The sequence below is a fragment of the Procambarus clarkii genome, chromosome 8 (assembly GCF_040958095.1).
Source record: "Procambarus clarkii isolate CNS0578487 chromosome 8, FALCON_Pclarkii_2.0, whole genome shotgun sequence".
Classification (NCBI taxonomy): domain Eukaryota; kingdom Metazoa; phylum Arthropoda; class Malacostraca; order Decapoda; family Cambaridae; genus Procambarus; species Procambarus clarkii.
The window spans coordinates 53,280,208-53,308,060 of NC_091157.1; the positions used below are offsets into that span (position 1 = coordinate 53,280,208).

Below are 27,853 nucleotides of genomic sequence, written 5' to 3' on the forward strand. Positions count from 1 at the left end.
TTCCAACATGGTGCTGGCTGTCACCTATCCTACACACCGTCACCCTTCCTTGACGTGGCGATGGCAGTCTTCTACCCTATACTCCTTTAAACTTCCATAACGTGGTGCTGGCTGACATTTACCCTATGCTCCGTTGCCCTTCCTTGACGTGGGGCTGCCTGTCATCTATCCTATAATCCGCCACCCTTCCTTGACATGTTGCAGGCTGTCGTCAACCTTACACTTAGTCACCCTTCGTTTACGTGGTGTTGGCTGTCATATACCCTATACTCCGTTACCCTTCCTTTACGTTGTGGTAGCTATCATTTACCCTATACTCCATCATTATTCCTTTACATGGTTTTGGCTGACATCTACCCTATACTCCATCACCCTTCCTTTCTGTGGTGCATGCTGTCATCTACCCTATACTCTGCCACTCTTCCTTGACGTGGTGTTGGTAATCATCTCCCCTGTTCTCCGGCACCCTTCCTTTACGTGGAGCTCCTGTCATTTAACATATGCTCTGTCACCTTTCCTTGATGTGGTGCCGGCTGTCATCTAACCTTTTCACCGTCATCCTTCCTTTAACCGGTGCTGGATGTCATCTACCCTGTAAGCTATCACCCTTCCTTGAAGTGGTGCTGACTGTCAATCTACCCTATTCTTCATAACCCTTCCTTTATGTGGTGTAGGATCTCATCTTCCCTATACTCCGTCACCCTTCCTTGAAGTGGAGCTGTCTGTCATCTACTTTATAATCCATCACCCTTCCATGTCGTGGTGCTGGCTGTCGACTACCATACACTCTGTCACCCTTCGTTTACGCTGTGCTGACTGTCATTTATCCTATCACCTTTGCATGACGTGGTGTTGGCTGTCATCTACTCTTTACTCCGTCACCCTTCCATGATGTGGTGCTGGCTGTCATATACCCTATTCTCCATGACCCTTAGTTGCCTTAGTGTCGGCTGCCAACTACCCTATTCTCTATCACCCTTCCTTTAGGCGGTGCTGGCAATATACTCTGCCATATACTCTGTCACCTTTCCTTTATGTGGTGCTGACTGTCAACTACCCTATACACCGTCACCCTTTCTTGAAGTGGTGCAGACTATTATCTACCCTAAAATACGTAACCCTTCCTTTATGTGGTGTTTGCTCTAATCCACCCAATACTCTATCACCCTTCCTTAACGGGTGCTGGTTGTATTCTACCCTATACTCCGTCACCCTTCCTTGTCGTGGAGCTGGCTGTCATCTACCCTATATTCCATCACCCTTCTATGATGTGGTGCTAGCTGTCATCTACCCTATACTCCATCACCCTTCTATGATGTGGTGCTGGCTGTCATCTACCCTATACTCCATCACCCTTCTATGATGTGGTGCTGGCTGTCATCTACCCTATACTCCGTCACCCTTCTATGATGTGGTGCTGGCTGTCATCAACTCTATACTCCGTCACCCTTCATTTACTTGGTACTGGGTGATATTTCATATATATCTATTGTGCGCAGATTTTCATCTGGTGACAGTTGTCATTGAATTGTGTTGTTGTTTATGTTTCAGGTGTTTGTGGGAGACTCTTGCCAACAGCTGCGCTTCTTCGGAGGGACAGTCAGCGCCCTGGATAAGGTGACAGCCACTCACAAGTTTTCCCTCAGCCAGTCCTTCAGGTTCGGACCGGAGGTGTCATATGTAGCACAATGTGCTCTGGAGGCTCGCCTATTGGTTCCCCACCGGACTGTCGTCGGAGCAAGAAAAAAAGACTCATTTGTCCATGCTCCAGATCCTAAACTTTTTGACCCAAGCTCAAAACTCAAAAGGGCTTATATAGCTATGACAAATACGGAACTTTATAGAATAGCCACGAAGATATGTGAGGATAAAGAGTACATTGCAGCATCCATGACATTTGCTGGTGGATTGAGTAAGTATGGATATGACGATGTTATGGACATATTTAATTTAAATCAAATTCAGGAGGGTCTTGCCACAAGAGAATCAGCAAATATTCAGAATCCATTAGTGGCCAAATTCGAAACCATAGCCGACCTTACGAACTTTGCTAAAACGTGTGAAGACCGGGAGCTACTTTCCAAAATTAATATGTTCCATTACAGTGGGAGTAGGACACCCTATCACGTGACTCTGCTTACTCAGAGGTGCAACACAGAGGCATCCGAGGCAGATATATGCTTCAGTACCGTTCACATGGCCAAAGGACTTGAATGGGACTGGGTTATATTGACAGATGGCATTATTAACCCATTATTCAACTTACATGACTTATATGCATATAATGATGAAATGTTGAGGCAGGCGTATGTGTCCTCGACACGAGCCAAGAAGTTCTTAACCATCAACAATGCGGTTCTCTATGCCCTCCTTTCCGCCCATGACGAGCTGGACGTGTTAGTAGCGAGGAAGAGCGTCCAGGAGAGCGTTGTGTGTCTGTGGTGCCACGCCCCCGTCACCCCCTCGCCCTCCCCGCTCATAATTAAGGTACCCTCGCAATCACTTTTTTAATAAACTCTTGTCATGATTTTTGTTCAAAGGTATTATATATATTAAGTGGTAATTTTGTGTAATATATAATTGCCGGACTTGAAAATAGTAATGATACATGACATATTATATTTCTTATATAGGAGAAAGATGTCACATAATCTTGAATATACTTAATTTTGTATATAATTTTTAGGCACTGTCATACTACATATCTGATAAAGGTTACCGGTTTCCCGGAGGATATATGTGCGACGGGTGTGCAACAAACGCAGTAGTCACAAGCCTCACCAGGTGAGAAACAATTTGTTAGTGGTGCTGTGAGTTGTTAGTGGTGCTGTGAGTTGTTAGTGGTGCTGTGAGTTGTTAGTGGTGCTGTGAGTTGTTAGTGGTGCTGTGAGTTGTTACTAGTGCTGTGAGTGTTAGAGGTGCTGTGAGTTGTTAGTGGTGCTGTGAGTTGTTAGTGGTGTGTGAGTTGTTAGTGGTGCTGTGAGTTGTTAGTGGTGCTGTGAGATGTTAGAGGTGCTGTGAGTTGTTAGTGGTGCTGTGAGTTGTTAGTGGTGCTGTGAGATGTTAGAGGTGCTGTGAGTTGTTAGTGGTGCTGTGAGTTGTTAGTGGTGCTGTGAATTGTTAGTGGTGCTGTGAGATGTTAGTGGTGCAGTGAGTTTTAAGTGATGTTGTGAGGTGATAGTGGTGTTTTGAGTTGTTAGTGGGGCATTATGTTGTTAATTGTACATAACGTTGTTAGTGGTGCATCAAGTTGTTAGGTGGTGCTGTGAGTTGTTAGTGCTGCATCAAGTTGTTAGTGGTGCTGTGAGTTATTAGTGGTGCATCAATTTGTTAGTGGTGCATCAAGTTGTCAGAGGAACATTAAAGTTCTTAGATGTGCATCAAGTTGTTAGTGGTGCATCAAGTTGTTAGTGGTGCATCAAGTTGTTAGCGGTGCTGTGAGTTGTTAGTTGTGCTGTGAGTTGTTATTGGTGCTGTGAGCTATTTGCGGTGTTATGAGTTGTTAGTGGGGATCAAGTTTTTAGAGGTGCTGTGATTTGTAAGTTGTGTTGTGAGTTGTTACTTGGGCATCAAGTTGTTAGTTGTACTGTGAGTTAGTGAGGCTGTGAGTTGTTGGTGGTGCTCTGAGTTGTTAATGGTGTGTGAGTTGTTAGCGGTGCATCAACTAACAAAGCATTAATATTATTGTTTTAATTACCTTTATTCTTCTATTGAAATTCATATATTTTTCTTCATGAATAATATTATGTTTCAGAATCACTGGAATAGAAGGTGGTGAAATGCAAATCTTTGCTCGAGCCTCCCGCTTAAGGTTGATCACTGGGAAGCAGCACGAATCAACCCTCTACAACGAGAACGCAATGAGATGGGTAATTATTATGTTAGAAAGGTCTACAGACTAATAGCAGACATTTAAAGCTCAGTTGACTATTTCCTGACCTAAAAAGCTCAGTAGACTGAAATCTATTGTTCAAAGCTTTGGTGCCTAACCCATGATCTTTCAAAGATTAGTAGACAAACACCTTATCTTCAAAGCACATTACACTACTAAATGACCGTCAAAGTTCAGTAAACTAATACCTGACCTTCAAAGCAAAGTAAACTAGTGCCTGACCTTCAAAGCTCAGTAAACTAATACCAGACCTTCAAAGCTCAGTAGACTAATAAACAACCTTCAAAATCAGAAGATTAAGACCTGACCTTAAAAACTGTGTTGACTATTACCTGACCTTTGAAATCTCAGATTCACATCGAAACTTAAAAAATTATTAGATTAACGCCAGACCCTCAAATCAGAGTAGAGTAATCCCTGACCTTGAAAGCTTTGTAGACTAACACCTAACTTCAAAAAATTAGTAGACTAACACCTAACTTCAAAAGTTTAGTAGACTAACACCTAACTTCAAAAGATTAGTAGACTAACACATGATCTTCAAATCTTAGTAGCCAAAACCGTACTTGCTAAGCAGAGAAGACTAAGACAACAATTAAAACACAATAGACTAACAACTTACTTTCAAAGCATAGTTGACTAATACCTGACTTTCAAAGATCAATAGATTAATAAGTTATCTTCAAAGTTCAATACACTAATACGTGACCTTCAGAGCTAAATATACTAATTCCTGCAACTCAAAGCACAGTAGATTAACACCAGCCCTTCAGAGTACAGTTTTCTCTCACTTGACCCTCAAAGTTTAGTAGACAAACACTTGTCCTTCAAAGCACAGTTGGCTCACTTCTGACCTTCAAGGTTTATAAGATTAACACCTGATCTTCTAAGCTTAGAAGACTAACACCTGACCTTAAAGCACAGTAGACTTGCATCTGACCTGCAAAGCACCGTAGATTTACAATTGCCCTTCAAAGCACAGTAGACTAATACCTGACCTTCAGAGCACAGTACATTAACACCTGACCTTCAAAGCACAGTTGATTAACACCTGACCTTCAAAGCACAGTATACTAACTCCTGACCTTCAGAGCACAGTACACTAATACCTGACCTTCAAAGCACAGTACACTAATACCTCACCTTCAAAGCACAGTAGACTAGCACCTGACCTTCAGAGCACAGCACCCTAGCACCTGACCTTCAAAGCACAGTAGACTGGCACCTGACCTTCAGAGCACAGTAGGCTAGCACCTGACCTTCAGAGCACAGTACACTAGCACCTGACCTTCAAAGCACAGTACACTAGCACCTGACCTTCAAAGCACAGTAGACTAGCACCTGACCTTCAAAGCACAGTAGACTTGCATCTAATCTTCAAAGCACAGTAGACTAGCACCTGACCTTCAGAGCACAGTAGACTAGCACCTGACCTTCATAGCACAGCAGACTAGCACCTGACCTTCAAAGTACAGTAGACTAGCACCTGACCTTCAAAGCACTGTAGACTAAGACCTGACCTTCAAAGCATAGTATAATATCACATGACCTTCAAAGCACAGTAGACTAACACTTGCCCTGCAAAGCACAGTTGACTAATACCTGCCCTGCAAAGCACAGTACTAATACCTGACCTTCAAAGCTCGGTAGACGAACATCTGACCTTCAAAGCACAGTAGACTAACACCTGACTTTCAAAGCACAGTAGACTAACACCTGCCCTGCAAAGCTCGGTAGACTTACACCTGCCCTTCAAAGCTCAATAAACTAACACCTACTCTTCAAAGTACAGTAGACTAACACATTTTTATTTTTATTTGTTTCAGTGTTATTCTGGCATAGGCCTTAAGCCTCTGGCTGGCCCACTATGTGTTACTTGTTTTTGTTTCTCTTTTATTTAGGCAGAGTATGAGTATTTATGACTTGTATGTTCGTTTCAGTATGAATGTGCTGCATGTGTTTGACAACTTCTTCTGCTCTGTTGAATCATAGTTATCATATTGGGTTTGTGACTGCACTGTGTTAGATAATAGTAGACTAGCACCTGACCTTCAGAGCACAGTAGAGCACCCCTTCCACAGCAGACCTTCCAGTAGACCACCTGACCACACACATACCTTCATAGCAGTAGACTAGCACCTGACCTTCATAGCACAGCAGACTAGCACCTGACCTTCAAAAGTACAGTAGAACTAGCACCTGACCTTCAAAGCACTGTAGACTAAGACCTGACCTTCAAAGCCATGTGGTGTTGGTCGGGCATTTCTCCACAGTGCTGACATTTCCTCCCAACTTCTGGAACCTGTATGCCTATTTCCTATGCACATGGGTATCGAAGCTTGATGCTATATAAGTGTACTTATGTTTTGTGTTTTTGATAAAAGGCTTCCTTTTATCAAAATAAGCGGTTCCTAGTTAGTTGAATTCTTGCACAAAACCGCAGAACCTGATGTTGCTGCTGCTTTGTTGTGGTCACTGTACATCTTCTGCATTACTCTATTTAAATTAATTGTACTCACTTAAATCGTGACGGACTCTGTGAAATGTAAATGTCTATATTTCTTCTCTTGGTTGCAAGTTCTGAAACTTTGTGTACAATATCCTTCCCTATTAATCTCACATGACTTGGAACCAAGTTGATAAGTACCCGACGGCCTTGACTTTGAATCTTTGCATTAATGCTATGACGTTTGTGGTCAGATGGATGTTTATCACGTATGTGTTCTTGTTGGAAGGTTTCAGTGGCAGTTCTCGAATCTGTATGTATAACATGTTGTCTGTGTTCAGCAAGAGTATGTTCCAAAGCATTTTGAATGGCTAGCATTTCTGTTTGTAAAGTTGAACACCCGTTTGAGAGTCTCCAACTAACTACAGAATTTCCTGCATGAACAAATCCACAAAGGCAGTGACGAGGGTTCGAACCTATGTCCGAGAGCATCCCATACACTGCCTTAATCGACTGAGTTACAACAAGGTTAACAGAATTGCATCCAGAAGTTCTTCTGACTTTACTTGGATCCTGCAGCCTCTCCGAGACACAAACCATGATTTTACGCAATTACCCCATGCACTCGAGCTCTGTCAATAGGCCGTTCTACCTCTTCGCCCTTACTTCATTACACACAGAAATGACAATAGCGTGATGCCTCAAATGAACAAATACATATGGGCCGTAACGAGGGTTCGAACCTACGTCCGAGAGCATCCCAGACGCTGCCCTAATCGACTGAGCTACGACATGGTTAAAAGAATTGCAACCAGAAGTTCTACTTCAACTACTTCAGAATGCGCTCTATGTCATCTTAATTATTGGGACCGCTTAAAAGTTGACACACTCCCGCTACACAAACACACCTCCTTGACAAACACCTCCAAGAATTACCGGATTCATATGTCAGGCTGCGAGCAGCCGCGTCCAAAAGCCTTTTTTGACCATACGACTAACCGGCGGGCTGAGGGGCCATTGAACCCCAGAAGCTACACAAGGAAAGACGCTGACTTGTGAAGAGTTTTTTAAATTTGTCAGTTACCAATCCAGTTTGGACTTGGGACTTGGCCAAGTGATGGTTCACTGACTTAAGTTTATTGTCTGTCTCTTGTGTTGAATGATTCCGTTGATCTTGAGTTGCCACTACTTCTTGCAGTTGTTTTTGTGGATTTTTATGGTCTGGTGTCTTGACTACCCGACTGTTGTTGGTTGTCTGTATGTCCATGTCGCGTTGTTTGTCCTCTTGTGCTCTGTCTTGTCTCATTCTGTTTCTTGTGTAACTGAGGTCTGCTGCAGGATCTTGTCCATTATTACACAAGTGATTTCTTGAGTCTATTGTTGTGAGGCGTTCTTCATCATCTGTAGGCAATTGATAATGGTCTCTGCCATGATCTTCAGGATGTTTTTATAGGTGGATTTCGGTAAAACAGTAAATTTGCTGTGTTGATTCCGAAAGTGATTGCTGTTTCCTCCCATGTCTCACACTTGCCTTCTGGACTGTGTCTTGCCCTCCCACATCTCACACTGGTCCTGTATTGCATGTCCGCTCCACCCATCCTCACACACTTGCTTTATAATTATATAAATATAATTGTGACTGTAAGGGTTGTATACGTGCCCGTCTTCTCTGGAATTACATGGGGTTGTATCACAGCAACCTCCCCCCCCCCTCCAACCACCAGACGTATACAGTACTGTACTCCGGCTTCTCCCAAAATGCCACATATAAGACTTGTGTTTTATGATAGTGAAGCAAGACACTTATCTTACTTAGTACACTTAAAAAAACAATCATGAACGTTTGGGCAAGATTTTTTTAAATCGAGACTTACATAATTATTGTTTACTGTAAGATTAGAATAATGTTTGTTTCTCTCTCAGGAACAGCAGGGTGCTATTAACAGAACAAAAAGGAGGATCCGCGTTTTAGCTAATCTGATTGTCTTAAAACGCCATAGGTCCTGGTTTCCAATGATGGTCTTCCCCGGTCGTCTAGGTCCAGAACCACCACCATGATTAAATGATCATGAAAATTTTGAAGAATTCTGTAAAAGAAAAATAAAATTATTTCCATTTCAATAATTTTTCCAATGTTAGAGTGTTTGATTTTCATTTATGACTTATTTGTGTTTATTTTACTTTTCCTGTGATACCTCCTGTGTGTGTGTGTGTGTGTACTCACCTATTTGTGCTTGCGGGGGTTGAGCTTTGGCTCTTTGGTCCCGCCTCTCAACTGTCAATCAACTGGTGTACAGATTCCTGAGCCTAGTGGGCTCTATCATATCTACATTTAAAACTGTGTATGGAGTCAGCCTCCACCACATCACTGCCTAATGCATTCCATCCGTTAACTAACCTGACACTGAAAAAGTTCCTTTCTAACGTCTCTGTGGCTCATGTGGGTACTCAGTTTCCACCTGTGTCCCCTTGTTCGCGTCCAAGGAACGTGTCCCTTGTTCGCGTTGTGTGTGTGTGTGTGTGTGTGTGTGTGTGTGTGTGTGTACTTACCTAATTGTGCTTGCGGGGGTTGAGCTCTGGCTCTTTGGTCCCGCCTCTCAACCGTCAATCAACTGGTGTACAGATTCCTGAGCCTATTGGGCTCTATCATATCTACATTTGAAACTGTGAATGGAGTCAGCCTCCACCACATCACTTCCTAATGCATTCCATTTGCTAACTACTCTGACACTGAAAAAGTTCTTTCTAACGTCTCTGTGGCTCATTTGGGTACTCAGCTTCCACCTGTGTCCCCTTGTTCGCGGTCCCACCCAGTGTTGAAAAGTTCGTCCTTGTTTACCCGGTCGATTCCCCTGAGGATTTTGTAGGTTGTGATCATGTCCCCCCTTACTCTTCTGTCTTCCAGTGTCGTGAGGTGCATTTCCCGCAGCCTTTCCTCATAACTCATGCCTCTTAGTTCTGGGACTAGTCTAGTAGCATACCTTTGGACTTTTTCCAGCTTCGTCTTGTGCTTGACAAGGTACGGGCTCCCATGCTGGGGCCCGCATACTCCAGGATTGGTCTTACATATGTGGTGTACAAGATTCTGAATGATTCCTTACACAGGTTCCTGAACGCCGTTCTGATGTTAGCCAGCCTCGCATATGCCGCAGACGTTATTCTCTTTATGTGGGCTTCAGGAGACAGGTTTGGTGTGATATCAACTCCTAGATCTTTCTCTCTGTCTGTTTCATTAAGTACTTCATCTCCTATTCTGTATCCTGTGCCTGGCCTCCTGTTTCCACTGCCTAGTTTCATTACTTTGCATTTACTCGGGTTGAACTTCAACAGCCATTTGTTGGACCATTCACTCAGTCTATCCAGGTCATCTTGTAGCCTCCTACTATCATCCTCTGTTTCAATCCTCCTCATAATTTTTGCATCGTCGGCAAACATTGAGAGGAACGAATCTATACCCTCTGGGAGATCATTTACATATACCAGAAACAGTATAGGTCCAAGGACTGACCCCTGCGGGACTCCACTTGTGACGTCTCGCCAATCTGAGACCTCACCCCTCACACAGACTCGTTGTCTCCTGTTGCTTAGGTATTCCTCTATCCACCGGAGTACCTTCCCTCTGTGTGTGTGTGTGTGTGTGTGTGTGTGTGTGTTGTGTGTGTGTGTGTGTGTGTGTGTGTGTGTGTGTGTGTGTGTGTGTGTGTGTGTGTGTTTTCACAGTTTTTCATAGTACAGTTTTCTCTCACTTGACCCTCAAAGTTTAGTAGAGAAACACTTGTCCTTCAGAGCACAGTTGGCTCACTTCTGACCTTCAAGGTTTATAAGATTAACACCTGATCTTCGAAGCTTAGAAGACTAACACCTGACCTTAAAGCACAGTAGACTTGCATCTGACCTGCAAAGCACCGTAGATTTACAATTGCCCTTCAAAGCACAGTAGACTAATACCTGACCTTCAGAGCACAGTACATTAACACCTGACTTTCAAAGCACAGTAGACTAACACCTGACCTTCAAAGCACAGTATACTAACTCCTGACCTTCAGAGCACAGTACACTAATACCTGACCTTCAAAGCACAGTACACTAATACCTCACCTTCAAAGCACAGTAGACTAGCACCTGACCTTCAGAGCACAGCACCCTAGCACCTGACCTTCAAAGCACAGTAGACTGGCACCTATCCTTCAGAGCACAATAGACTAGCACCTGACCTTCAGAGCACAGTACACTAGCACCTGACCTTCAAAGCACAGTACACTAGCACCTGACCTTCAAAGCACAGTAGACTAGCACCTGACCTTCAGAGCACAGTAGACTAGCATCTAATCTTTAAAGCACAGTAGACTAGCACCTGACCTTCAGAGCACAGTAGACTAGCACCTGACCTTCAAAGCACAGTAGACTAAGACCTGACCTTCAAAGCATAGTATAATATCACATGACCTTCAAAGCACAGTAGACTAACACTTGCCCTGCAAAGCACAGTTGACTAATACCTGCCCTGCAAAGCACAGTACACTAATACCTGACCTTCAAAGCTCGGTAGACGAACATCTGACCTTCAAAGCACAGTAGACTAACACCTGACTTTCAAAGCACAGTAGACTAACACCTGCCCTGCAAAGCTCGGTAGACTTACACCTGCCCTTCAAAGCTCAATAAACTAACACCTACTCTTCAAAGTACAGTAGACTAACACATTTTTATTTTTATTTGTTTCAGTGTTATTCTGGCATAGGCCTTAAGCCTCTGGCTGGCCCACTATGTGTTACTTGTTTTTGTTTCTCTTTTATTTAGGCAGAGTATGAGTATTTATGACTTGTATGTTCGTTTCAGTATGAATATGCTGCATGTGTTTGACAACTTCTTCTGCTCTGTTGAATCATAGTTATCATATTGGGTTTGTGACTGCACTGTGTTAGATAATGTTTCAGTGGTGTGTGTCGGGCATTTCTCCACAGTGCTGACATTTCCTCCCAACTTCTGGAACCTGTATGACTATTTCCTATGCACATGGGTATCGAAGCTTGATGCTATATAAGTGTACTTATGTTTTGTGTATTTTGATAAAAGGCTTCCTTTTATCAAAATAAGCGGTTCCTAGTTAGTTGAATTCTTGCACAAAACCGCAGATCCTGATGTTGCTGCTGCTTTGTTGTGGTCACTGTACATCTTCTGCATTACTCTATTTAAATTAACTGTACTCACTTAAATCGTGATGGACTCTGTGAAATGTAAATGTGTATATTTCTTCTCTTAGTTGCAAGTTCTGAAACTTTGTGTACAATATCCTTCCCTATTAATCCCACATGACTTGGAACCAAGTTGATAAGTACCCGACGGCCTTGACTTTTGAATCTTTGCATTAATGCTATGACGTTTGTGGTCAGATGGATGTTATCACGTATGTGTTCTTGTTGGAAGGTTTCAGTGGCAGTTCTCGAATCTGTATGTATAACATGTTGTCTGTGTTCAGCAAGAGTATGTTCCAAAGCATTTTGAATGGCTAGCATTTCTGTTTGTAAAGTTGAACACCCGTTTGAGAGTCTCCAACTAACTACAGAATTTCCTGCATGAACAAATCCACAAAGGCAGTGACGAGGGTTCGAACCTATGTCCGAGAGCATCCCATACACTGCCTTAATCGACTGAGTTACAACAAGGTTAACAGAATTGCATCCAGAAGTTCTTCTGACTTTACTTGGATCCTGCAGCCTCTCCGAGACACAAACCATGATTTTACGCAATTACCCCATGCACTCGAGCTCTGTCAATAGGCCGTTCTACCTCTTCGCCCTTACTTCATTACACACAGAAATGACAATAGCGTGATGCCTCAAATGAACAAATACATATGGGCCGTAACGAGGGTTCGAACCTACGTCCGAGAGCATCCCAGACGCTGCCCTAATCGACTGAGCTACGACATGGTTAAAAGAATTGCAACCAGAAGTTCTACTTCAACTACTTCAGAATGCGCTCTATGTCATCTTAATTATTGGGACCGCTTAAAAGTTGACACACTCCCGCTACACAAACACACCTCCTTGACAAACACCTCCAAGAATTACCGGATTCATATGTCAGGCTGCGAGCAGCCGCGTCCAAAAGCCTTTTTTGACCATACGACTAACCGGCGGGCTGAGGGGCCATTGAACCCCAGAAGCTACACAAGGAAAGACGCTGACTTGTGAAGAGTTTTTTAAATTTGTCAGTTACCAATCCAGTTTGGACTTGGGACTTGGCCAAGTGATGGTTCACTGACTTAAGTTTATTGTCTGTCTCTTGTGTTGAATGATTCCGTTGATCTTGAGTTGCCACTACTTCTTGCAGTTGTTTTTGTGGATTTTTATGGTCTGGTGTCTTGACTACCCGACTGTTGTTGGTTGTCTGTATGTCCATGTCGCGTTGTTTGTCCTCTTGTGCTCTGTCTTGTCTCATTCTGTTTCTTGTGTAACTGAGGTCTGCTGCAGGATCTTGTCCATTATTACACAAGTGATTTCTTGAGTCTATTGTTGTGAGGCGTTCTTCATCATCTGTAGGCAATTGATAATGGTCTCTGCCATGATCTTCAGGATGTTTTTATAGGTGGATTTCGGTAAAACAGTAAATTTGCTGTGTTGATTCCGAAAGTGATTGCTGTTCCTCCCATGTCTCACACTTGCCTTCTGGACTGTGTCTTGCCCTCCCACATCTCACACTGGTCCTGTATTGCATGTCCGCTCCACCCATCCTCACACACTTGCTTTATAATTATATAAAATATAATTGTGACTGTAAGGGTTGTATACGTGCCCGTCTTCTCTGGAATTACATGGGGTTGTATCACAGCAACCTCCCCCCCCCTCCAACCACCAGACGTATACAGTACTGTACTCCGGCTTCTCCCAAAATGCCACATATAAGACTTGTGTTTTATGATAGTGAAGCAAGACACTTATCTTACTTAGTACACTTAAAAAAACAATCATGAACGTTTGGGCAAGATTTTTTAAATCGAGACTTACATAATTATTGTTTACTGTAAGATTAGAATAATGTTTGTTTCTCTCTCAGGAACAGCAGGGTGCTATTAACAGAACAAAAAGGAGGATCCGCGTTTTAGCTAATCTGATTGTCTTAAAACGCCATAGGTCCCTGGTTTCCAATGATGGTCTTCCCCCGGTCGTCTAGGTCCAGAACCACCACCATGATTAAATGATCATGAAAATTTTGAAGAATTCTGTAAAAGAAAAATAAAATTATTTCCATTTCAATAATTTTTCCAATGTTAGAGTGTTTGATTTTCATTTATGACTTATTTGTGTTTATTTTACTTTTCCTGTGATACCTCCTGTGTGTGTGTGTGTGTGTACTCACCTATTTGTGCTTGCGGGGGTTGAGCTTTGGCTCTTTGGTCCCGCCTCTCAACTGTCAATCAACTGGTGTACAGATTCCTGAGCCTAGTGGGCTCTATCATATCTACATTTAAAACTGTGTATGGAATCAGCCTCCACCACATCACTGCCTAATGCATTCCATCCGTTAACTAACCTGACACTGAAAAAGTTCCTTCTAACGTCTCTGTGGCTCATGTGGGTACTCAGTTTCCACCTGTGTCCCCTTGTTCGCGTCCAAGGAACGTGTCCCTTGTTCGCGTTGTGTGTGTGTGTGTGTGTGTGTGTGTGTGTGTGTACTTACCTAATTGTGCTTGCGGGGGTTGAGCTCTGGCTCTTTGGTCCCGCCTCTCAACCGTCAATCAACTGGTGTACAGATTCCTGAGCCTATTGGGCTCTATCATATCTACATTTGAAACTGTGAATGGAGTCAGCCTCCACCACATCACTTCCTAATGCATTCCATTTGCTAACTACTCTGACACTGAAAAAGTTCTTTCTAACGTCTCTGTGGCTCATTTGGGTACTCAGCTTCCACCTGTGTCCCCTTGTTCGCGTCCCACCAGTGTTGAAAAGTTCGTCCTTGTTTACCCGGTCGATTCCCCTGAGGATTTTGTAGGTTGTGATCATGTCCCCCCTTACTCTTCTGTCTTCCAGTGTCGTGAGGTGCATTTCCCGCAGCCTTTCCTCATAACTCATGCCTCTTAGTTCTGGGACTAGTCTAGTAGCATACCTTTGGACTTTTTCCAGCTTCGTCTTGTGCTTGACAAGGTACGGGCTCCATGCTGGGGCCGCATACTCCAGGATTGGTCTTACATATGTGGTGTACAAGATTCTGAATGATTCCTTACACAGGTTCCTGAACGCCGTTCTGATGTTAGCCAGCCTCGCATATGCCGCAGACGTTATTCTCTTTATGTGGGCTTCAGGAGACAGGTTTGGTGTGATATCAACTCCTAGATCTTTCTCTCTGTCTGTTTCATTAAGTACTTCATCTCCTATTCTGTATCCTGTGCCTGGCCTCCTGTTTCCACTGCCTAGTTTCATTACTTTGCATTTACTCGGGTTGAACTTCAACAGCCATTTGTTGGACCATTCACTCAGTCTATCCAGGTCATCTTGTAGCCTCCTACTATCATCCTCTGTTTCAATCCTCCTCATAATTTTTGCATCGTCGGCAAACATTGAGAGGAACGAATCTATACCCTCTGGGAGATCATTTACATATACCAGAAACAGTATAGGTCCAAGGACTGACCCCTGCGGGACTCCACTTGTGACGTCTCGCCAATCTGAGACCTCACCCCTCACACAGACTCGTTGTCTCCTGTTGCTTAGGTATTCCTCTATCCACCGGAGTACCTTCCCTCTGTGTGTGTGTGTGTGTGTGTGTGTGTGTGTGTGTGTGTGTGTGTGTGTGTGTGTGTGTGTGTGTGTGTGTGTGTGTGTGTGTGTGTGTGTGTGTTTTCACAGTTTTTCATAGTACAGTTTTCTCTCACTTGACCCTCAAAGTTTAGTAGAGAAACACTTGTCCTTCAGAGCACAGTTGGCTCACTTCTGACCTTCAAGGTTTATAAGATTAACACCTGATCTTCGAAGCTTAGAAGACTAACACCTGACCTTAAAGCACAGTAGACTTGCATCTGACCTGCAAAGCACCGTAGATTTACAATTGCCCTTCAAAGCACAGTAGACTAATACCTGACCTTCAGAGCACAGTACATTAACACCTGACTTTCAAAGCACAGTAGACTAACACCTGACCTTCAAAGCACAGTATACTAACTCCTGACCTTCAGAGCACAGTACACTAATACCTGACCTTCAAAGCACAGTACACTAATACCTCACCTTCAAAGCACAGTAGACTAGCACCTGACCTTCAGAGCACAGCACCCTAGCACCTGACCTTCAAAGCACAGTAGACTGGCACCTATCCTTCAGAGCACAATAGACTAGCACCTGACCTTCAGAGCACAGTACACTAGCACCTGACCTTCAAAGCACAGTACACTAGCACCTGACCTTCAAAGCACAGTAGACTAGCACCTGACCTTCAGAGCACAGTAGACTAGCATCTAATCTTTAAAGCACAGTAGACTAGCACCTGACCTTCAGAGCACAGTAGACTAGCACCTGACCTTCATAGCACAGTAGACTAGCACCTGACCTTCAAAGCACAGTAGACTAGCACCTGACCTTCAAAGCACAGTAGACTAAGACCTGACCTTCAAAGCATAGTATAATATCACATGACCTTCAAAGCACAGTAGACTAACACTTGCCCTGCAAAGCACAGTTGACTAATACCTGCCCTGCAAAGCACAGTACACTAATACCTGACCTTCAAAGCTCGGTAGACGAACATCTGACCTTCAAAGCACAGTAGACTAACACCTGACTTTCAAAGCACAGTAGACTAACACCTGCCCTGCAAAGCTCGGTAGACTTACACCTGCCCTTCAAAGCTCAATAAACTAACACCTACTCTTCAAAGTACAGTAGACTAACACATTTTTATTTTTATTTGTTTCAGTGTTATTCTGGCATAGGCCTTAAGCCTCTGGCTGGCCCACTATGTGTTACTTGTTTTTGTTTCTCTTTTATTTAGGCAGAGTATGAGTATTTATGACTTGTATGTTCGTTTCAGTATGAATATGCTGCATGTGTTTGACAACTTCTTCTGCTCTGTTGAATCATAGTTATCATATTGGGTTTGTGACTGCACTGTGTTAGATAATGTTTCAGTGGTGTGTGTCGGGCATTTCTCCACAGTGCTGACATTTCCTCCCAACTTCTGGAACCTGTATGACTATTTCCTATGCACATGGGTATCGAAGCTTGATGCTATATAAGTGTACTTATGTTTTGTGTATTTTGATAAAAGGCTTCCTTTTATCAAAATAAGCGGTTCCTAGTTAGTTGAATTCTTGCACAAAACCGCAGATCCTGATGTTGCTGCTGCTTTGTTGTGGTCACTGTACATCTTCTGCATTACTCTATTTAAATTAACTGTACTCACTTAAATCGTGATGGACTCTGTGAAATGTAAATGTGTATATTTCTTCTCTTAGTTGCAAGTTCTGAAACTTTGTGTACAATATCCTTCCCTATTAATCCCACATGACTTGGAACCAAGTTGATAAGTACCCGACGGCCTTGACTTTTGAATCTTTGCATTAATGCTATGACGTTTGTGGTCAGATGGATGTTATCACGTATGTGTTCTTGTTGGAAGGTTTCAGTGGCAGTTCTCGAATCTGTATGTATAACATGTTGTCTGTGTTCAGCAAGAGTATGTTCCAAAGCATTTTGAATGGCTAGCACTTCTGTTTGTAAAGTTGAACACCCGTTTGAGAGTCTCCAACTAACTACAGAATTTCCTGCATGAACAAATCCACAAAGGCAGTGACGAGGGTTCGAACCTATGTCCGAGAGCATCCCATACACTGCCTTAATCGACTGAGTTACAACAAGGTTAACAGAATTGCATCCAGAAGTTCTTCTGACTTTACTTGGATCCTGCAGCCTCTCCGAGACACAAACCATGATTTTACGCAATTACCCCATGCACTCGAGCTCTGTCAATAGGCCGTTCTACCTCTTCGCCCTTACTTCATTACACACAGAAATGACAATAGCGTGATGCCTCAAATGAACAAATACATATGGGCCGTAACGAGGGTTCGAACCTACGTCCGAGAGCATCCCAGACGCTGCCCTAATCGACTGAGCTACGACATGGTTAAAAGAATTGCAACCAGAAGTTCTACTTCAACTACTTCAGAATGCGTTCTATGTCATCTTAATTATTGGGACCGCTTAAAAGTTGACACACTCCCGCTACACAAACACACCTCCTTGACAAACACCTCCAAGAATTACCGGATTCATATGTCAGGCTGCGAGCAGCCGCGTCCAAAAGCCTTTTTTGACCATACGACTAACCGGCTGGCTGAGGGGCCATTGAACCCCAGAAGCTACACAAGGAAAGACGCTGACTTGTGAAGAGTTTTTTAAATTTGTCAGATACCAATCCAGTTTGGACTTGGGACTTGGCCAAGTGATGGTTCACTGACTTAAGTTTATTGTCTGTCTCTTGTGTTGAATGATTCCGTTGATCTTGAGTTGCCACTACTTCTTGCAGTTGTTTTTGTGGATTTTTATGGTCTGGTGTCTTGACTACCCGACTGTTGTTGGTTGTCTGTATGTCCATGTCGCGTTGTTTGTCCTCTTGTGCTCTGTCTTGTCTCATTCTGTTTCTTGTGTAACTGAGGTCTGCTGCAGGATCTTGTCCATTATTACACAAGTGATTTCTTGAGTCTATTGTTGTGAGGCGTTCTTCATCATCTGTAGGCAATTGATAATGGTCTCTGCCATGATCTTCAGGATGTTTTTATAGGTGGATTTCGGTAAAACAGTAAATTTGCTGTGTTGATTCCGAAAGTGATTGCTGTTCCTCCCATGTCTCACACTTGCCTTCTGGACTGTGTCTTGCCCTCCCACATCTCACACTGGTCCTGTATTGCATGTCCGCTCCACCCATCCTCACACACTTGCTTTATAATTAAATAAAATATAATTGTGACTGTAAGGGTTGTATACGTGCCCGTCTTCTCTGGAATTACATGGGGTTGTATCACAGCAACCTCCCCCCCCCTCCAACCACCAGACGTATACAGTACTGTACTCCGGCTTCTCCCAAAATGCCACATATAAGACTTGTGTTTTATGATAGTGAAGCAAGACACTTATCTTACTTAGTACACTTAAAAAACAATCATGAACGTTTGGGCAAGATTTTTTAAATCGAGACTTACATAATTATTGTTTACTGTAAGATTAGAATAATGTTTGTTTCTCTCTCAGGAACAGCAGGGTGCTATTAACAGAACAAAAAGGAGGATCCGCGTTTTAGCCAATCTGATTGTCTTAAAACGCCATAGGTCCCTGGTGTCCAATGATGGTCTTCCCCCGGTCGTCTAGGTCCAGAACCACCACCATGATTAAATGATCATGAAAATTTTGAAGAATTCTGTAAAAGAAAAAGAAAATTATTTCCATTTCAATAATTTTTCCAATGTTAGAGTGTTTGATTTTCATTTATGACTTATTTGTGTTTATTTTACTTTTCCTGTGATACCTCCTGTGTGTGTGTGTGTGTGTGTGTGTGTACTCACCTATTTGTGCTTGCGGGGGTTGAGCTTTGGCTCTTTGGTCCCGCCTCTCAACTGTCAATCAACTGGTGTACAGATTCCTGAGCCTAGTGGGCTCTATCATATCTACATTTAAAACTGTGTATGGAGTCAGCCTCCACCACATCACTGCCTAATGCATTCCATCCGTTAACTAACCTGACACTGAAAAAGTTCCTTCTAACGTCTCTGTGGCTCATGTGGGTACTCAGTTTCCACCTGTGTCCCCTTGTTCGCGTCCAAGGAACGTGTCCCTTGTTCGCGTTGTGTGTGTGTGTGTGTGTGTGTGTGTGTGTGTGTGTGTGTGTGTGTGTGTGTGTGTGTGTGTGTGTGTGTGTGTGTGTGTGTGTGTGTGTGTGTGTGTTTTCACAGTTTTTCACAGTACAGTTTTCTCTCACTTGACCCTCAAAGTTTAGTAGAGAAACACTTGTCCTTCAGAGCACAGTTGGCTCACTTCTGACCTTCAAGGTTTATAAGATTAACACCTGATCTTCTAAGCTTAGAAGACTAACACCTGACCTTAAAGCACAGTAGACTTGCATCTGACCTGCAAAGCACCGTAGATTTACAATTGCCCTTCAAAGCAAAGTAGACTAATACCTGACCTTCAGAGCACAGTACATTAACACCTGACTTTCAAAGTACAGTAGACTAACACCTGACCTTCAAAGCACAGTATACTAACTCCTGACCTTCAGAGCACAGTACACTAATACCTGACCTTCAAAGCACAGTACACTAATACCTCACCTTCAAAGCACAGTAGACTAGCACCTGACCTTCAGAGCACAGCACCCTAGCACCTGACCTTCAAAGCACAGTAGACTGGCACCTATCCTTCAGAGCACAATAGACTAGCACCTGACCTTCAGAGCACAGTACACTAGCACCTGACCTTCAAAGCACAGTACACTAGCACCTGACCTTCAAAGCACAGTAGACTAGCACCTGACCTTCAGAGCACAGTAGACTAGCATCTAATCTTCAAAGCACAGTAGACTAGCACCTGACCTTCAGAGCACAGTAGACTAGCACCTGACCTTCATAGCACAGTAGACTAGCACCTGACCTTCAAAGCACAGTAGACTTGCACCTGACCTTCAAAGCACAGTAGACTAAGACCTGACCTTCAAAGCATAGTATAATGTCACATGACCTTCAAAGCACAGTAGACTAACACTTGCCCTGCAAAGCACAGTTGACTAATACCTGCCCTGCAAAGCACAGTACACTAATACCTGACCTTCAAAGCTCGGTAGACGAACATCTGACCTTCAAAGCACAGTAGACTAACACCTGACTTTCAAAGCACAGTAGACTAACACCTGCCCTGCAAAGCTCGGTAGACTTACACCTGCCCTTCAAAGCTCAATAAACTAACACCTACTCTTCAAAGTACAGTAGACTAACACATTTTTATTTTTATTTGTTTCAGTGTTATTCTGGCATAGGCCTTAAGCCTCTGGCTGGCCCACTATGTGTTACTTGTTTTTGTTTCTCTTTTATTTAGGCAGAGTATGAGTATTTATGACTTGTATGTTCGTTTCAGTATGAATATGCTGCATGTGTTTGACAACTTCTTCTGCTCTGTTGAATCATAGTTATCATATTGGGTTTGTGACTGCACTGTGTTAGATAATGTTTCAGTGGTGTGTGTCGGGCATTTCTCCACAGTGCTGACATTTCCTCCCAACTTCTGGAACCTGTATGACTATTTCCTATGCACATGGGTATCGAAGCTTGATGCTATACAAGTGTACTTATGTTTTGTGTATTTTGATAAAAGGCTTCCTTTTATCAAAATAAGCGGTTCCTAGTTAGTTGAATTCTTGCACAAAACCGCAGATCCTGATGTTGCTGCTGCTTTGTTGTGGTCACTGTACATCTTCTGCATTACTCTATTTAAATTAACTGTACTCACTTAAATCGTGATGGACTCTGTGAAATGTAAATGTGTATATTTCTTCTCTTAGTTGCAAGTTCTGAAACTTTGTGTACAATATCCTTCCCTATTAATCCCACATGACTTGGAACCAAGTTGATAAGTACCCGACGGCCTTGACTTTTGAATCTTTGCATTAATGCTATGACGTTTGTGGTCAGATGGATGTTATCACGTATGTGTTCTTGTTGGAAGGTTTCAGTGGCAGTTCTCGAATCTGTATGTATAACATGTTGTCTGTGTTCAGCAAGAGTATGTTCCAAAGCATTTTGAATGGCTAGCATTTCTGTTTGTAAAGTTGAACACCCGTTTGAGAGTCTCCAACTAACTACAGAATTTCCTGCATGAACAAATCCACAAAGGCAGTGACGAGGGTTCGAACCTATGTCCGAGAGCATCCCATACACTGCCTTAATCGACTGAGTTACAACAAGGTTAACAGAATTGCATCCAGAAGTTCTTCTGACTTTACTTGGATCCTGCAGCCTCTCCGAGACACAAACCATGATTTTACGCAATTACCCCATGCACTCGAGCTCTGTCAATAGGCCGGTCTACCTCTTCGCCCTTACTTCATTACACACAGAAATGACAATAGCGTGATGCCTCAAATGAACAAATACATATGGGCCGTAACGAGGGTTCGAACCTACGTCCGAGAGCATCCCAGACGCTGCCCTAATCGACTGAGCTACGACATGGTTAAAAGAATTGCAACCAGAAGTTCTACTTCAACTCTACTTCAGAATGCGCTCTATAAGTCATCTTAATTATTGGGACCGCTTAAAAGTTGACACACTCCCGCTACACAAACACACCTCCTTGACAAACACCTCCAAGAATTACCGGATTCATACGTCAGGCTGCGAGCAGCCGCGTCCAAAAGCCTTTTTTGACCATACGACTAACCGGCGGGCTGAGGGGCCATTGAACCCCAGAAGCTACACAAGGAAAGACGCTGACTTGTGAAGAGTTTTTTAAATTTTTCAGTTACCAATCCAGTTTGGACTTGGGACTTGGCCAAGTGATGGTTCACTGACTTAAGTTTATTGTCTGTCTCTTGTGTTGAATGATTCCGTTGATCTTGAGTTGCCACTACTTCTTGCAGTTGTTTTTGTGGATTTTTATCGTCTGGTGTCTTGACTACCCGACTGTTGTTGGTTGTCTGTATGTCCATGTCGCGTTGTTTGTCCTCTTGTGCTCTGTCTTGTCTCATTCTGTTTCTTGTGTAACTGAGGTCTGCTGCAGGATCTTGTCCATTATTACACAAGTGATTTCTTGAGTCTATTGTTGTGAGGCGTTCTTCATCATCTGTAGGCAATTGATAATGGTCTCTGCCATGATCTTCAAGATGTTTTTATAGGTGGATTTCGGTAAAACAGTAAATTTGCTGTGTTGATTCCGAAAGTGATTGCTGTTCCTCCCATGTCTCACACTTGCCTTCTGGACTGTGTCTTGCCCTCCCACATCTCACAATGGTCCTGTATTGCATGTCCGCTCCACCCATCCTCACACACTTGCTTTATAATTATATAAAATATAATTGTGACTGTAAGGGTTGTATACGTGCCCGTCTTCTCTGGAATTACATGGGGTTGTATCGCAGCAACCTCCCCCCCCCCTCCAATCACCAGACGTATACAGTACTGTACTCCGGCTTCTCCCAAAATGCCACATATAAGACTTGTGTTTTATGATAGTGAAGCAAGACACTTATCTTACTTAGTACACTTAAAAAACAATCATGAACGTTTGGGCAAGATTTTTTAAATCGAGACTTACATAATTATTGTTTACTGTAAGATTAGAATAATGTTTGTTTCTCTCTCAGGAACAGCAGGGTGCTATTAACAGAACAAAAAGGAGGATCCGCGTTTTAGCCAATCTGATTGTCTTAAAACGCCATAGGTCCCTGGTTTCCAATGATGGTCTTCCCCCGGTCGTCTAGGTCCAGAACCACCACCATGATTAAATGATCATGAAAATTTTGAAGAATTCTGTAAAAGAAAAATAAAATTATTTCCATTTCAATAATTTTTCCAATGTTAGAGTGTTTGATTTTCATTTATGACTTATTTGTGTTTATTTTACTTTTCCTGTGATACCTCCTGTGTGTGTGTGTGTGTGTGTGTGTACTCACCTATTTGTGCTTGCGGGGGTTGAGCTTTGGCTCTTTGGTCCCGCCTCTCAACTGTCAATCAACTGGTGTACAGATTCCTGAGCCTAGTGGGCTCTATCATATCTACATTTAAAACTGTGTATGGAGTCAGCCTCCACCACATCGCTGCCTAATGCATTCTATCCGTTAACTAACCTGACACTGAAAAAGTTCCTTCTAACGTCTCTGTGGCTCATGTGGGTACTCAGTTTCCACCTGTGTCCCCTTGTTCGCGTCCAAGGAACGTGTCCCTTGTTCGCGTTGTGTGTGTGTGTGTGTGTGTGTGTGTGTGTGTGTGTGTGTGTGTGTGTGTGTGTGTGTTTTCACAGTTTTTCACAGTACAGTTTTCTCTCACTTGACCCTCAAAGTTTAGTAGAGAAACACTTGTCCTTCAAAGCACAGTTGGCTCACTTCTGACCTTCAAGGTTTATAAGATTAACACCTGATCTTCTAAGCTTAGAAGACTAACACCTGACCTTAAAGCACAGTAGACTTGCATCTGACCTGCAAAGCACCGTAGATTTACAATTGCCCTTCAAAGCACAGTAGACTAATACCTGACCTTCAGAGCACAGTACATTAACACTTGACCTTCAAAGCACAGTAGACTAACACCTGACCTTCAAAGCACAGTATACTAACTCCTGACCTTCAGAGCACAGTACACTAATACCTGACCTTCAAAGCACAGTACACTAATACCTCACCTAAAAAGCACAGTAGACTAGCACCTGACCTTCAGAGCACAGCACCCTAGCACCTGACCTTCAAAGCACAGTAGACTGGCACCTGTCCTTCAGAGCACAGTAGACTAGCACCTGACCTTCAAAGCACAGTACACTAGCACCTGACCTTCAAAGCACAGTACACTAGCACCTGACCTTCAAAGCTCAGTAGACTAGCACCTGACCTTCAGAGCACAGTAGACTAGCATCTAATCTTCAAAGCACAGTAGACTAGCACCTGACCTTCAGAGCACAGTAGACTAGCACCTGACCTTCATAGCACAGTAGACTAGCACCTGACCTTCAAAGCACAGTAGACTAGCACCTGACCTTCAAAGCACAGTAGACTAAGACCTGACCTTCAAAGCATAGCATAATATCACATGACCTTCAAAGCACAGTAGACTAACACCTGACCTTCATAGCACAGTAGACTAGCACCTGACCTTCAAAGCACAGTAGACTAGCACCTGACCTTCAAAGCACAGTAGACTAAGACCTGACCTTCAAAGCATAGTATAATATCACATGACCTTCAAAGCACAGTAGACTAACACTTGCCCTGCAAAGCACAGTTGACTAATACCTGCCCTGCAAAGCACAGTAGACTAATACCTGACCTTCAAAGCTCGGTAGACGAACATCTGACCTTCAAAGCACAGTAGACTAACACCTGACTTTCAAAGCACAGTAGACTAACACCTGCCCTGCAAAGCTCGGTAGACTTACACCTGCCCTTCAAAGCTCAATAAACTAACACCTACTCTTCAAAGTACAGTAGACTAGCACATTTTTATTTTTATTTGTTTCAGTGTTATTCTGGCATAGGCCTTAAGCCTCTGGCTGGCCCACTATGTGTTACTTGTTTTTGTTTCTCTTTTATTTAGGCAGAGTATGAGTATTTATGACTTGTATGTTCGTTTCAGTATGAATATGCTGCATGTGTTTGACAACTTCTTCTGCTCTGTTGAATCATAGTTATCATATTGGGTTTGTGACTGCACTGTGTTAGATAGTGTTTCAGTGGTGTGTGTCGGGCATTTCTCCACAGTGCTGACATTTCCTCCCAACTTCTGGAACCTGTATGCCTATTTCCTATGCACATGGGTATCGAAGCTTGATGCTATATAAGTGTACTTATGTTTTGTGTATTTTGATAAAAGGCTTCCTTTTATCAAAATAAGCGGTTCCTAGTTAGTTGAATTCTTGCACAAAACCGCAGATCCTGATGTTGCTGCTGCTTTGTTGTGGTCACTATACATCTTCTGCATTACTCTATTTAAATTAACTGTACTCACTTAAATCGTGATGGACTCTGTGAAATGTAAATGTCTATATTTCTTCTCTTGGTTGCAAGTTCTGAAACTTTGTGTACAATATTCTTCCCTATTAATCCCACATGACTTGGAACCAAGTTGATAAGTACCCGACGGCCTTGACTTTTGAATCTTAGCATTAATGCTATGACGTTTGTGGTCAGATGGATGTTATCACGTATGTGTTCTTGTTGGAAGGTTTCAGTGGCAGTTCTCGAATCTGTATGTATAACATGTTGTCTGTGTTCAGCAAGAGTATGTTCCAAAGCATTTTGAATGGCTAGCATTTCTGTTTGTAAAGTTGAACACCCGTTTGAGAGTCTCCAACTAACTACAGAATTTCCTGCATGAACAAATCCACAAAGGCAGTGACGAGGGTTCGAACCTATGTCCGAGAGCATCCCATACACTGCCTTAATCGACTGAGTTACAACAAGGTTAACAGAATTGCATCCAGAAGTTCTTCTGACTTTACTTGGATCCTGCAGCCTCTCCGAGACACAAACCATGATTTTACGCAATTACCCCATGCACTCGAGCTCTGTCAATAGGCCGTTCTACCTCTTCGCCCTTACTTCATTACACACAGAAATGACAATAGCGTGATGCCTCAAATGAACAAATACATATGGGCCGTAACGAGGGTTCGAACCTACGTCCGAGAGCATCCCAGACGCTGCCCTAATCGACTGAGCTACGACATGGTTAAAAGAATTGCAACCAGAAGTTCTACTTCAACTCTACTTCAGAATGCGCTCTATGTCATCTTAATTATTGGGACCGCTTAAAAGTTGACACACTCCCGCTACACAAACACACCTCCTTGACAAACACCTCCAAGAATTTCCGGATTCATACGTCAGGCTGCGAGCAGCCGCGTCCAAAAGCCTTTTTTGACCATACGACTAACCGGCGGGCTGAGGGGCCATTGAACCCCAGAAGCTACACAAGGAAAGACGCTGACTTGTGAAGAGTTTTTTAAATTTTTCAGTTACCAATCCAGTTTGGACTTGGGACTTAGCCAAGTGATGGTTCACTGACTTAAGTTTATTGTCTGTCTCTTGTGTTGAATGATTCCGTTGATCTTGAGTTGCCATTACTTCTTGCAGTTGTTTTTGTGGATTTTTATGGTCTGGTGTCTTGACTACTCGACTGTTGTTGGTTGTCTGTATGTCCATGTCGCGTTGTTTGTCCTCTTGTGCTCTGTCTTGTCTCATTCTGTTTCTTGTGTAACTGTGGTCTGCTGCAGGATCTTGTCCATTATTACACAAGTGATTTCTTGAGTCTGTTGTTGTGAGGCGTTCTTCATCATCTGTAGACAATTGATAATGGTCTCTGCCATGATCTTCAGGATGTTTTTATAGGTGGATTTCGGTAAAACAGTAAATTTGCTGTGTTGATTCCGAAAGTGATTGCTGTTCCTCCCATGTCTCACACTTGCCTTCTGGACTGTGTCTTGCCCTCCCACATCTCACACTGGTCCTGTATTGCATGTCCGCTCCACCCATCCTCACACACTTGCTTTATAATTATATAAAATATAATTGTGACTGTAAGGGTTGTATACGTGCCCGTCTTCTCTGGAATTACATGGGGTTGTATCGCAGCAACCTCCCCCCCCCCCCCTCCAACCACCAGACGTATACAGTACTGTACTCCGGCTTCTCCCAAAATGCCACATATAAGACTTGTGTTTTATGATAGTGAAGCAAGACACTTATCTTACTTAGTACACTTAAAAAACAATCATGAACGTTTGGGCAAGATTTTTTAAATCGAGACTTACATAATTATTGTTTACTGTAAGATTAGAATAATGTTTGTTTCTCTCTCAGGAACAGCAGGGTGCTATTAACAGAACAAAAAGGAGGATCTGCGTTTTAGCCAATCTGATTGTCTTAAAACGCCATAGGTCCCTGGTTTCCAATGATGGTCTTCCCCCGGTCGTCTTGGTCCAGAACCACCACCATGATTTAATGATCATGAAAATTTTGAAGAATTCTGTAAAAGAAAAAGAAAATTATTTCCATTTCAATAATTTTTCCAATGTTAGAGTGTTTGATTTTCATTTATGACTTATTTGTGTTTATTTTACTTTTCCTGTGATACCTCCTGTGTGTGTGTGTGTGTGTGTGTGTACTCACCTATTTGTGCTTGCGGGGGTTGAGCTTTGGCTCTTTGGTCCCGCCTCTCAACTGTCAATCAACTGGTGTACAGATTCCTGAGCCTAGTGGGCTCTATCATATCTACATTTAAAACTGTGTATGGAGTCAGCCTCCACCACATCACTGCCTAATGCATTCCATCCGTTAACTAACCTGACACTGAAAAAGTTCCTTCTAACGTCTCTGTGGCTCATGTGGGTACTCAGTTTCCACCTGTGTCCCCTTGTTCGCGTCCAAGGAACGTGTCCCTTGTTCGCGTTGTGTGTGTGTGTGTGTGTGTGTGTGTGTGTGTGTGTGTGTGTGTGTGTGTGTGTGTGTGTGTGTGTGTGTGTGTGTGTGTGTGTGTGTGTGTGTGTGTGTGTGTGTGTGTACTCACCTAGTTGTACTCACCTAGTTGTGTTTGCGGGGGTTGAGCTCTGGCTCTTTGGTCCCGCCTCTCAACCGTCAATCAACAGGTGTACAGATTCATGAGCCTATCGGGCTCTGTCATATCTACACTTGAAACTGTGTATGGAGTCAGCCTCCACCACATCACTTCCTAATGCATTCCATTTGTCAACCACTCTGACACTAAAAAAGTTCTTTCTAATATCTCTGTGGCTCATTTGGGCACTCAGTTTCCACCTGTGTCCCCT

The 27,853-nt window shown here is 43.0% G+C and overlaps 1 protein-coding gene across 1 annotated transcript; it reads right to left on the reverse strand.

Annotated features, from left to right (window-relative positions):
* Nucleotides 1–6,407: 6,407 nt before the first annotated feature.
* On the reverse strand, nucleotides 6,408–26,231 carry LOC138361556 (uncharacterized). The gene is made up of 6 exons (XM_069320825.1): nucleotides 25,964–26,231; nucleotides 21,764–22,165; nucleotides 17,666–18,067; nucleotides 12,476–12,877; nucleotides 7,338–7,739; nucleotides 6,408–6,649 (listed from the first exon to the last, which is right to left on the reverse strand). The coding sequence occupies exons 1-6, from the start codon at nucleotides 26,229–26,231 to the stop codon at nucleotides 6,408–6,410; spliced, it is 2,118 nt and encodes a 705-aa protein (XP_069176926.1).
* Between the last annotated feature and the right edge of the window lie 1,622 nt (nucleotides 26,232–27,853).

Coding starts and splice junctions, on each gene's coding strand:
- LOC138361556 (XM_069320825.1), bottom strand. CDS start 26,231: ATGGACATACAGACAACCAACAACAGTCGAGTAGTCAAGACACCAGAC. Junction 22,166..25,963: donor AATGGCCCCTCAGCCCGCCG/GTTAGTCGTATG, acceptor AATTGCCTACAG/ATGATGAAGAACGCCTCACA. Junction 7,740..12,475: donor AATGGCCCCTCAGCCCGCCG/GTTAGTCGTATG, acceptor AATTGCCTACAG/ATGATGAAGAACGCCTCACA.